Below are 12491 nucleotides of genomic sequence, written 5' to 3' on the forward strand. Positions count from 1 at the left end.
AGTCCTGATGACTGATTATTTTTCTAAAACCTAAAGTCACAGGATGTTTATGTTACAATATCTTCCTAAAGAAAAAAAAGCTACTATCAGTTGAGAGCCTGTCACGTGCCAGCCACTGCAGTAAGGCACTTTACATACATTACTTCTAATCCTCACAGCAACCCTTGGCAAGGTAGCCTGATTCCAATTTTACGGAGGAGGAAACAATTCGAGAGAGGTTAAGTACTTTGCCCAAGAGAGAGCAGAGGCTTAAACCTGTCTATGTGAATCCAAAGTTTCCATAAACATAATACCAGTACTTCATTACATTATTTACAAGAGTATCTTATCATATAAAATGAACACTAACATTGGGAAAAATATATGAGATGGATATAAATATTCAAGGATTTGCTGCTTTACCTTCACTTTTGTGTTTAAATATGTGATAAATACATTAGATCCTATAATTATTGTATTAAATAATTAACTTAAGGTATATTTATTTTATTAAATCGATTTCTCCATCAGCAAAAGGCCTCTTATTCAGTGTGAATAGGACATTGCTGGGTTAATCAAATAAGTCAGTTTATGCAAGGTCAAAGTTTTTTCTTTAAGCATGTGTTTGTTGGTTAGAGTCTGAAACTGTTTTTCTTGCATATACCCTATCCAGAATGCAACACTTAACAATGTTTAGTTTCTCTTTCTTTAAAAGGACCCCAAAATCTTCACATATTTGTGGAGTGATCTAAGTGCAGATTCTTTCTAGAATTTTATTATTATTTTGTCTAAACCTTTTCAGCGGTTTTTTCCATGACTGACTTGGCGGCAAATTTCTAGTGTTTCATGCTTATTTTTTTGTTTCCCCTACACTCATTTAATCAGTATATAATATTTGTTTAAATTATTTAATGAGAATAGCCAGTACAACCATAAATGTGTTTGGTGAAAATAAAAATAATACAACTGCCTCCTTGCAGACATATAACTTAGATGGTGAGAGAAGTAAGAGAGCAAACTAGTGAGCAGCCTGTGGGCTGAGCTCAGCCTACTAAGGGCTGTCAGTGCATTTAAAAGAGATTAGCAAGCTTAGGCTATTCTAAAAGATTGGTTAGTAACCTGGGGATCAGTTTGGAGAGCTTTTAAGGTATTAACATCTTCTTTAGTTAACAGACACATCCAAGGTTTGCAATTGGTTTTGTTTTAGATTTGTTATAACTGAAGCTCAAAGCAGTTGATATATGTCCAATGTCCTGCAGCATTTAATTGGAGTTCCTGGAACTGGAAGCCAGGGTTCCTTCAATGGCCACACTAGTAAGATGACAATGAACACAGAAAGTCGTCCACCTCTTGAGACATCTATATTGTTCTAGCATAACTCTGAGGATAGGGACAGAATAAATCCCCACTTTAGTTCACCATGATGTGGGACCAACTTTAATAAGTTTTGCCTGCTCTTGTAGTTGTTGTTAACACAGGCTCTCACTCTGCTGCCCAGGCTAGAGTGCAGTGGGGTGACCATGGCTCACTGCAGCCTTGACCTCCTGGGCTCAAGTTATTCTCTTGCCTCAGCTTCCCAAGTAGCTGGGCCCATAGGTGTGAGCCACTATGCCCAGCTAATTTTATCTATGTATCTATGTATCTATCTATCTATGGACAGGGTCATGCTATACCCAGGCTGGTCTTGAAACCCTGGGCTCAAGCAATCCTCCTGTCTCTGCCTCCCAAAGTGTTAGGATTACAGGAATGAGCCACCGTGCCTGGCCTGCTATTTTAATTATAAAGTTTCATTAAATATTATGTAAACTGATTAAATGACTGTGGAAAGGAAAGCATTGTTAAGACAAGTCTTTTCAAAAGACCCAATAGGGATAAAACGCTAAAAATTTACTGCTGAGTTAGATGTGGGCAAGATAACAGAAAAGGATTACAGAAAAATAATAAAAATGTCATTGTGAATGACACAGGACTAGACTAGACTTGAAATCACCTCCCTGTGTGTGTCCTGTTCTCCACCCTGCTCTTCTCTCTGGATTTCTTCTATATAGCTTCTAAAGCTTCAGGTGGCCTCCTGCCTTGCATGGCACTTGCACTACATGCAGGACTGAAATGCAGGAGACCCTTTTTCAATGCTACCATCTTTATGGCCATACCTCAGACTGACTGTTGAAAAAGAACATTCAGAGAAAAATAGAAAATAAAACCAGAGGGATCGTTTTATTTCTTAAAGAATGTAAAGGCAAAAATAAAATAAGGAAATTAAAAAGTAGAATTAAGAAGAAATTTAAATATAAATAAACTTGTATTCCAATAAAAATTAAAGGTTAATACTAAAACATAACATTATATGAGATTTTTTAAAAAGCATCTGAGGTCAGAAGACAATGAGATGAAAGAAGAAACTCACAGACTAATATATATATATATATATATAGGTGTATATATATAGGTATATATAGAGGTATATATATGTATATATAGAAGTATATATATATAGGTATATATAGAGGTATACATAGGTATATATATGTGTGTGTATATATATATATATATATATATACACCAATAAGAAAAAAAAGCTAAATTCATAAAATGAAAAGATGATATATAAAAGTAGATGTGATTAAGAACTAGCTCTTAAAATCAAATAAACATTTAAAAATCAGGAGAAAATTAATAGAAAAACAAAAAGCTTGAAGAAGAAAGAGAAAGTAAAGAATGCAGGAAGGTAGGCAGGGGCTGGGGACAGAAGTGAATGGCACCAACGGGGCGATTCAGACAGTCCTCAGGTGGAGTAGCCAGAAGAGACAGTGTGTGTCTTGGGCAGGAGCCTGGAGTACACAGACTCAAATTCCTTAGGGACTCTTCTTTTACCTCTGTGATGTCAGGACCAGCTACATCTGGAGCAGTCAGTGTGCATGGCTTTTTGGTGCTAATAACTGCTGTGGAACTCCTGGGGTCTCTAGGTGGGCCAGACTGTCTCCAGAGCCAGAATTGAACGGTGTTTAAGTGTTTGGGATCAAGCATGAAGCTAAATTCGAATTCCCATCCCACCACTCTGTAGTTGGCTAAGTTAAAGAACGTAGGTATGTAGTTTCCTTCTGTGTAGTAATATGTACCTTTGAACATTGTGAGAATTAATGCAATAAATCATAAAGGTCAGCATAATGCCTGCCTTAGTGGACTACATTTCCAACCCCCTAACACAGGGAACCACTAACCAGCTTGTCTTTCTGAGCTTCCCCCTGTAACTCCAGGGCCCTGCAGAACATATTTTGGAACAAAACAAAACAGTAATGCTATTTTAGTTCGAATTCTTCACTTTTCAGATTAGATCTCTGGCCAAATGCGAAAGACAGAGTTAAATTATGAAATTTAAAAGCCCTAAACACACACACACACACACACACACACACACACACACACACACACCATTTACAATTAAAACAATATTAACTTTTAAAAGAATGTAAGGAAACTGGCTGGGCTCAGTAGCTCATGCCTGCAATCCTAGCACTTTGGGAGGCCAAGGCGAGTGGACTGCCTGAGGCAGGGAGTTTGAGACCAGCCTGGCCAATATGGTGAAACACTGTCTCTACCAAAAACACAAAAATTAGCTGGTATGGTGGTGGCACCTGTAATCCCAGCTACTCAGGAGGCTGAGGCAGGAGAATCTCCTGAACCCAGGAGGCAGAGGTTGCAGTGAGCCAACACCATGCCACTGCATTCCAGCCTGGGCGATAGAGTGAGACTCTCTGTGTCAAAAAAAAAAAAAAAAAAGAATGTAAGAAAATTATAAAATTTTTATTTTTCAAATGGCTTTTTAAAAATTTTGCTGTTGTTATAGCTTAGTTGTACAGGGAAATAAAAACCAAATACTTAAATAAATTGATTCTCATTTTTTGAGGGTACTGTTCCCACTGCTGACTAGGTAAACCAGTATTCTTTTCAGCTGAGGATTAGAATTTGGAAGTCCTAAATCAGAATCTTTTCATTTTTCCCCCCACTACAAACTCCCTCCTGATAACCATGTAAGTTTCTCCAAAGGGGGACACATTAGTAACCAATAAACAATCAACTTTACATATGACTGCCACTCAATCTACTGCATCCATTTCTGCTAAGATTTACCTTTTAGAGGTAAATAGATTATCTTTTACGAGGGGTTTCTTCTTCTGAAACACTTTGACTTATTTAAGTTGACTTCCTTACTTCATTTCCATTTTTCTCTATAGACTCAAAAGCAACAAAAAAACCTTTATGACTGGCAGCAGAGACAGAGTCCATGATCTATAAAGAACATTCTTGGAACTCCAAGTAAAACTAGAGGTGACATGTTGGTTAAATGCTCAAACTATGCAGTCAAAGATAAATCATTCTAGTGAAGGTTCTGCGATTTACCAGCTGTGAGACCTTGAGCAAACTATTTTCCTTCTTTGCAAAAAACAGATAATTAATACCCTACTCAAAGAACTGAGGATTAAGCGCAATAAAGCAACAACATTTAGTACAGAGCCTGGCATATATTTAAGCATCTGCCAAAAGGTAGGTGCTAGCACTTTTATTTCTGCTGTACTGTGCAAAATTAGTGAATGGGACAAAATCAATTAGTCTGAGGTATCTTTAAAAAACTAGACAGTAATCCTTGTTTTGTAGCTCCTTTATTACAGTGGTAAAAGAATTTACTGTATGCTAGTACTACGTTTTGGTTTAAAAGCCATCTATTTATTAAGATTGATATTTCAGCAGAAAAACGTAAATGAATCTTTCATCTAATCAGTACCGTTGATACCTATCATTATTGTTCCTGAGTGGTTCTATATAGTAGCTGTCAGCCTTTCTAAGAGAATATCAAACCATCCGTCATTTTTGCCTAATAAAATCAAGCAAGAAAGCCATGTTGCTGTGATTTCCACAATGCTTTTAAAAAAGCTTACCTCTAACATGTGATTTTAAAATGCTTGTGAAAAACACATTCAGAAAACTATTCATCAGTTGATCATTCATCACTAGTCTCTTATGCCCACACAACATTGGCTTGCTTAACTGTGCCTTTTAAACATTTCTAAGAGATTTTGGTCTTACTGCTTTGATAAGTATATAATAGAGAAATGTGTGAAAGATTCATGGGGCAGTATTCTTTCCCCACAGCAGGTAAAGATTTTGGTGAGCTCAACTGTATTAAGTTACTTGTTTTTGTTGTTTCTTATTTCATTGTGATCCATGTTAAATGCCAGTATACCTAACAGCATTTCACAATGTTTTAATTCACAATATTTTCACCAGTAAAAACAACAGGACTTAAAAATCAAACTGGCTTCTGAAGGCTTCTGAGAAACTGAACACTCAGTAAAAGTAATGCCATCCGGAAAAGGAAGACTCCAGAGAAGCCTTATTAAGGGCTGAGGAGTGGTCTATCGTTAATATTTGAAAAATGCTTGTAGTACATTTAATTAGCCTAATTACGCAGTGCACTTATAGCTTATTAATGCCCTCTGACAGAGATATGTTATGCTGACCTTGAAAGCTCGGTGGCCATAGTGCCTTGAAATGAACTTGGATAACTTCCAGGAGCTCCCATTGGTCCCATACGTTGTATAAGGAATCAGTAATATGTATAAAGTACATTTTGGTTAAAAATGTGGTATCTTTCCTTTTTTTTTCTGTTGGGAGATGGAGTCTCACTCTGCCACCTAGGCTGGAGTGCAGTGGCATGATCCCTGCTCATTGCAACCTCTGCCTCCCGGGTTCAAGCAATTCTCCTGCCTCAGCCTCCTGAGTAGCTGGGATTACAGGTGCACGCCACCATGCCCAGCTAATTTTGTATTTTAGTAGAGACGGGCTTTCATCATGTTAGCCAGGCTGGTCTCAAACTCCCCGCACTCACATGATCCGCCCGCCTCAGCTTCACAAAGTGCTGGGATTACAGGCGTGAGCCACTGCGCCGGGTCCAATATCCTTCTTAAACATTCAAAAATTTCTGCTTGGTGCATTTAACTAACACAATGCATTTCTACAATCATTTGGAGAAAGAATAAAACTGACATAACCGAAAGTTCTAATTCCAAACCATTCAAATAATAATCAAGGCTGTCATGAATTAATCTCCAAACCCACTACTATTCACTCATTCATTAACACTAATGCTTCCAGTCTCCCCATACATGCTGTTTAAGGACTACTCCAAATCAACTTAGTGCTCACTAGCAGGAAGCATACGATATGGCATTTTCACCAAAAAAAAAAAAAAAAAAAAAAACCACATTTTATTATGCTGAGAAGTAATTCTCATCTACATTCAACACGCCAGTAACTTTTCATACTGACATTTGAGACTTAATGAAATAATTTCGGGGAAAGAGAATTAGCTGGAACACAGGATTGTGTAAACTCTAGGTACTAAGTTTAATTTGTAAAATACTGCAGGAAGGACTGCCTTTAAAGACATCAGTATGGAGAAAATACCAAGAGCTATTTTCATTTCAAAAATTCAACTAGTGTGAATTTCTTCAAGTTTTTCTGCTTAGAAGGTTGTAACTTACTGAGTTGAAATTGTATACAAAACTCCCTGTCCCACAAGAGGACATTAAAAGGTCAGTTTTAAGCCTGAGGTTCAATGTTGAAGTGAAGGAAAGATACATTTTCTCTTTCCTCATTGAAATAAATACATAAAGCATAGTAAATACATCCATAAAACAAGTGCATATGAATTTTTTTTTGAAATTTAGCAATAAATTTGTGCATGATGCTTCTCTTCTTTTGGGGAGAAGATAGTGATTTTCTGTCAAATAATGTTTTACTGGTTTAAATATTATATGTCAGTGCCCTCAAATGTGGATGAGTGGCAATTGAGGACATATTTAAGTGATTTATAGATTTGTATGGATTCTCTTCCACATAAATGAATATAAACACCTCTGAGACGAAAATATATAAATGGATAAACTATAAGTGGGTCTTGTGTGTGTGTGTGTTTTGCAAATAGAACGGCCTTTTTTAAAAAACAAGAGGTCAATCTGGACTAACCTGTATCAAGTCACATCTAAAACAAATGAACACAAACATCCTTATTATGAATAGACTAATGCTGGGTGCAGTGACTCACACCTCTAATCCCAACACTTTGAGAGGCCCAACTGGGAGGACTGCTTGAGACCAGGAGTTGGAGACCAGTCTGGCCAACATAACAACATTATTATTATTATTATTTAATAAAGACTAACGGAGTGAATGTCCCTAGGAAGAACTATAAAAATGGGACTTTATAAGTTCACAGTTGTGGCTATCACAAAGAGAAACAATCAAGAATGTGAAAACTGTACATTCAGGTGAAGACTGGGCAGACCCAAAGAAACTGGGTTAATAAATACAGTAATGCATCAGCATTAAAAGTCAGTAGTTTAGTAATTCCAAACCTAAGAAACTACCTTGTACTAAGGGAATCCTAGATGGAATTTAAGGCAACACTTATATATTTTTGAAAAGAAATGCTTTAAAAATGACTCTTCTTTTGATGCCAAAGATCAATGATGGCTTCCAAATTGAATCCATAAGATAAAGACGTTAGAGAACAGTAGCCATTTAGGTACGATGCACTGTTCATGTCTTTAGAGTTTTGAGAACTGCCTCAAGAGAAAGAAATAGGACTAACTGAATAATCAGTGTTGCCTTTAAAAAAATTTATTACTGAACCAGCCTGACTCTAGGTAGCTTGTATACTAGGAATTACACATCACACAATACTGTATGGTTTTAGGCATTGAAAATAAAAAGTATAACAAGATGGAAAATTAAAAATACTTGATTATCTAATGCCCTCCTTTAGCAAGTAAAGTTTATAAATCCCTGAAGAATTTTAGCCAAAGAAATGAGTACCATTCTCAGAGATGTTAAATCTGTTTGAGAACCTGGGAGGCGGAGATTGCAGTGAGCTGAGATCACACTACTGCACTCCAGCCTGGGACAGAGGAAAAAAAAAATATATATACCTCTATATATATCTATATATCTCTATATATATATACACACATATATATGCACTTAATTTTTAAATCTCATTCCTTTTTAAATTCAATAGGCATGTGTGTGTCCACATAAAAGTGATTTATAAGCTAGTGGTAATATTTGAGAATTATAGAGAACCATTAAGCTTTAGAATAATTTCGTATAAATGCTTATGATACAAACAGAAAAAATCTATTTCTTGATATTCAATTATATGATTTTTGAACTTGGAATAAGAATTTTCCAGGGTAATGAATATTGGTATTCACAGCTGTCAGTAGGGATATTTATAATCCTTAAAGTATGTTTAAGAAATTTCCCGATAGTACTGAAAAATCAGTTAAAAAAATCAGTTAAAAACTTTTTATGATACCCAAATTTGATGGCAGAACTTCCAATCCTTCTGTTTTTAGTCCTGGTACAATGCAACAAACATAAATGCTTTCAGAATATATCCCTCTTAAAACTTATCAAACAGATTTTGTGCATATGTAGTGGGTAATTGGAAGACATATATTCTTTTCAGCATCAAGAACAAACAGGCAACTTAATTGTATCCTCTCATATATCCATGGACTTTGGTACAACATTACTTAAACCAAGGTGGGAAGGGGTGGGAATGGACCAACATGTTAAAGCCAATTATGTATCATACATAAGAGTTCACATGTTAACTACTTGAAAAAATTCACATTTATTTACTGTCAAACCGTGTTAAACTTTACACTGGATATTAGTGATGGGCTCATTATTAACAGGTTTACACAAAGGGATGAAAAAAAGCAGAATTTTGCTGAAACAATTTACATTTCATTAGAACTTTATCATAAAATAAATTAATTACTAAATATAGGCAGAAGGAATATGGAAGAGTAATATTTATGTTTTATTTTATTTTTTTAAAAAAGAATAGGCACCTTTTGTTCACTAGAAAGTTTGTGAGAAGTGCCCAGTGCCCTCTTTGCCCTCTGTTCAAGAATAAACAGGGGTGACACACAATCTTTTCTAGATTTCACCACTTTTGTGCAAGGCATGGCATAACTGGCTTCAAAGAGTTTGTTTCTCCCCATAAAACACGTTCTTTTGGCAATAAGAAATTTAAATGTAAGTAATAAAGACTAACTTGTCAAAGCAGAACACTGTATACAGTGGAAAATAAGTGAAAATGGGTAGAACTTACCATGACAAAGTGTAAGAAAAAACATTTCATAACATGTGCAACCAAGAGCTTTTCACAATATTTTCTTCACTCTTTAAAATTATTTTAATGACAATTATATTTCAGTTGGACACAAATGTATTTATTTTACCCTAGCAATAGAACAAAATATAATTTCTTTAGCCATTTTTCATGAGAATAGTTCATTGTACAGTTGAGGAAACATATGAAATAAGGCCTGTGGCTTGATTGCTAGTGGTTAAGCATGTTTTCAATCTTTGCCTTAATGTAAAAGATTTGCAGTGAACTGCAAACTGATGCAGAATATCTCTCCTGCTTTTCCAAGTCTTGTCAGGAATAGTAAGGTACAGTAAATTTGTCCCACAGGATTTTAAAGCCTACGTCTTGTATATAATACAATGCAGGCCTACAAAAATGGTGCAGCCATATTTACAAATTTAGTTCACAGACTGCTGCAGTAAAATGGCTGGAAAGTTTTGTTTTGCTTGTTTCACAATTTCTCTAAACAGCAGCAGAATCTTAAAATACCTGGTTGGCATCTCTTTTCTTTGTAACAAATAATTCACTTTAGTATACTCTGTGTATATACAAAGTTTTTGTATGTTTTATAAAAATTCACAGAACTGCAAGGTTCAGTCATCGTTTTTACACTGGAGAACCACAGGTCAAGAGTCATCTCTTCAAGCAGAGTTTGAGGGAGCTGCGTTAGGCCAATGATGTCTTTATTCATTAATACTTTCATGTGGCCCTTGGAATTCCTTAGCTGTATGATTAAAGACTTGTAACCAGCTGCATTTGTCCTTCTCTAACATCTCCTTCTGGAATACATCCTTCTTTGTTAATGGGGATTATATAACCATCACTATTGCCCCTGCTGATCTGGTAGCACATCTGAAGCTGATGGCCAGCTCCAAGATTTGGCATGCTTTTATAGTAAATGTCCTCATTCTCACTCCTCCTGGAGGGAGAGAGGTCTTCTTCAATGTCAGGGCTGCTCTCCGGATAGGGAGAGTCTCTAAGATTGGGCATGCTTGTATAAAGAGAGTCTCTGTTGGGGGACTGTAGGTGATCTTCAGCCTCTGCTGTCAGCTGGGAGACATAGCTGTCAGTTCCCTCAGACTTCACTTTCTTCTGGGGTTGGTACAGAAGGGAGTGAGTCCGCTGAGGAATAAGCGGTGCCTTGAGTTCTTTGTGATGGAGCTCCAGCCCTGGGTTGTCGCTGTGCATTAAAGATGAAGCATCTGCCACAATAGCATCATCTTCACTGCTGCTACCTCCAATCACAGGTTTGACTGGTAGCGTGAGCTCGAGGTTGTGAGTCTTGCTGCTGCCCCGTAAGTTGTTGTGCACTAATTCTGAAATGATCATTTTCTCAAAAGCAGTATCATTCAGACTTAGTCCACAGTCCACAACTTGCACGCTGTCATGATAGTCACCCTTGCGCAGCGAGTAGCTGTTGTTAAAATTACCATTTAGCGGTAGAGTATCCATGGCACTTGTATCCCTGGCATTGTTCAGTGAATGTCCTGAAACCGAAGAGGGGGAGTTATCGTTACTGTCTCTGTTCCTTTCCACAGAAACTCTATTTCTTTTGTACAAAACTTTTTAATGTCGTTCAGGACAAAGTTGTATTTGAAAGCTAACACTTGAAAAGTGCCAGGCTTTCCCGCATTCCCAACTGTAAAGAGTTGCAACCCCTTAGATAACAGGAAAAAGTGTTAAAAATAATACTGTTTTCTAGGGAGGGAAAATGGCATACAGAGTAATACTTTATCAATTTCGGGAGACAGTACTTATTAATTGATTTTGGTCAAATCTCTGACACAAAGAAGACTTCACTCCATGCCCTTGCATAGTTAATGCAAAGCAATTCATTAGTGACATTTACATTTTAAAGTACAAGACTATGGTTTATAAAAATAAAATTAATAACAGAATTTGTCCTAAACAACACTAAATTAAAAAGGAATAAATCACAATACAAAACTGAAAGGCAAATGTACAACATAAACCCACGTAACTGGCAAGCAACTTTTTAAACAACATTCTAACATTTCCTTTTTCTGGAGATGAAGTAAAAAAAAGAGTGAAAACATGGACAGATACAAAGAAGTCATGTTAAACAAAGACAGCCATCTCTCATACTGACTGGACCAGGGGCCCACAAGCACCATCCAACATCACGATAGACAGCAGGTGGAATGACTCACTTTGGACAACTCACATCATGTCTGTCTGCTCAGGCTATCTGGCCTAAGAGTAGCTGATATATAAAAGAAAGTAAAATGATTTATTGTAACATGATGAAGAATTTCTAAGCTTCTCAGCAACTTAGTCAGAGCAAGGGTTCAACAAATTAGATTACCAGCAATAGCAGCCTTTTATTTTTCATTTAATATTTATTATTTTGAGTTTTTGGTACTAATAATCTCTCTAATAGCAATGGCCCCAGGCTTCTAGTGGTCAAAGTTTGCCTGCAGCCCTGCAGTCTGCATCAGTCACAGTGACAGCACCGAATGAACCAGCAGAGTCCACTGTACAAGATAGGCCCACAGACACCATGGCCATGGAGGTCAAACGCAGAAATGTTAGAGATTTCTTAAGTATGGGTCACAGAAATTAAACCAAGAATAAATATTAACTATGGAATGGGAGAAGGGTGGCAGCCTTGGCTAATATATTTCTATTTCTAAAGGAATGAAAGACTGGGTAAGTCTGCTGAAGATAGGAAAAGAGGTTTAGGAGGGGGAAAAAAAACATGGTAACATGCTCTATTTGAATTAGAGTTGTATTTTCTACAGACACATAAACATGTAAACTAAGACATCACAGTGCTTCTCAAGCAAATGAAAAAAAAAAGTCAAGAGAAAATTAAATGGTCTGCACCATGGAAAGTTAGGTTATTCATTCTCAAAATCCTAGAGAAAAAAAAATCACTGTCTACAGATAGGTCTGTAAAAAAAAAAGAATGAAATGATGTTATTGAAATGAAACTGACCACTGTGAGGCTGCTGCATTGTATGCAAGGCTTGGAGGAGTTTAGGAAAAAATTTAATTCTTGGAAAAAAATACGAAATTTCCCGTTTTAGTGCTCACTCCACTCTTAAAGCTGCAGATATCCTAGAAAATGCAGTTTTCTTCAGAAAAAAAATATCTGTATCGCCTGACACAAACTTCATGACCAATAAATATGTGATCATTGTTGGGCAAATTATCATTAGCAAAAAAATGAGGAAATGAGAGAAGATTATATTTGTTAGTGGTTTGTATTGTCTTAAAGACTATCCCAACTTCCACATTTGAAAAATTGACCAATTTGTATCATGTT

The 12491-nt window shown here is 36.4% G+C and overlaps 1 protein-coding gene across 3 annotated transcripts in view; it reads right to left on the bottom strand.

Moving 5' to 3' along the window:
- Nucleotides 1-8664: 8664 nt before the first annotated feature.
- Nucleotides 8665-12491, bottom strand: part of ADGRL2 (adhesion G protein-coupled receptor L2) — a 696353-nt gene continuing 692526 nt past the window's right edge. For all 3 annotated transcript variants that reach the window (XM_058439634.1, XM_058439632.1, XM_058439633.1), the window contains one exon: nt 8665-10689. In XM_058439634.1, the coding sequence (XP_058295617.1) occupies nt 9935-10689 (755 nt within the window). In that variant the 3' untranslated portion in view covers nt 8665-9934. The remainder of the gene's footprint in view (nt 10690-12491) is intronic.

This window comes from Hylobates moloch, unplaced genomic scaffold, assembly GCF_009828535.3.
Source record: "Hylobates moloch isolate HMO894 unplaced genomic scaffold, HMol_V3 SCAFFOLD_5, whole genome shotgun sequence".
NCBI classification, from domain to species: domain Eukaryota; kingdom Metazoa; phylum Chordata; class Mammalia; order Primates; family Hylobatidae; genus Hylobates; species Hylobates moloch.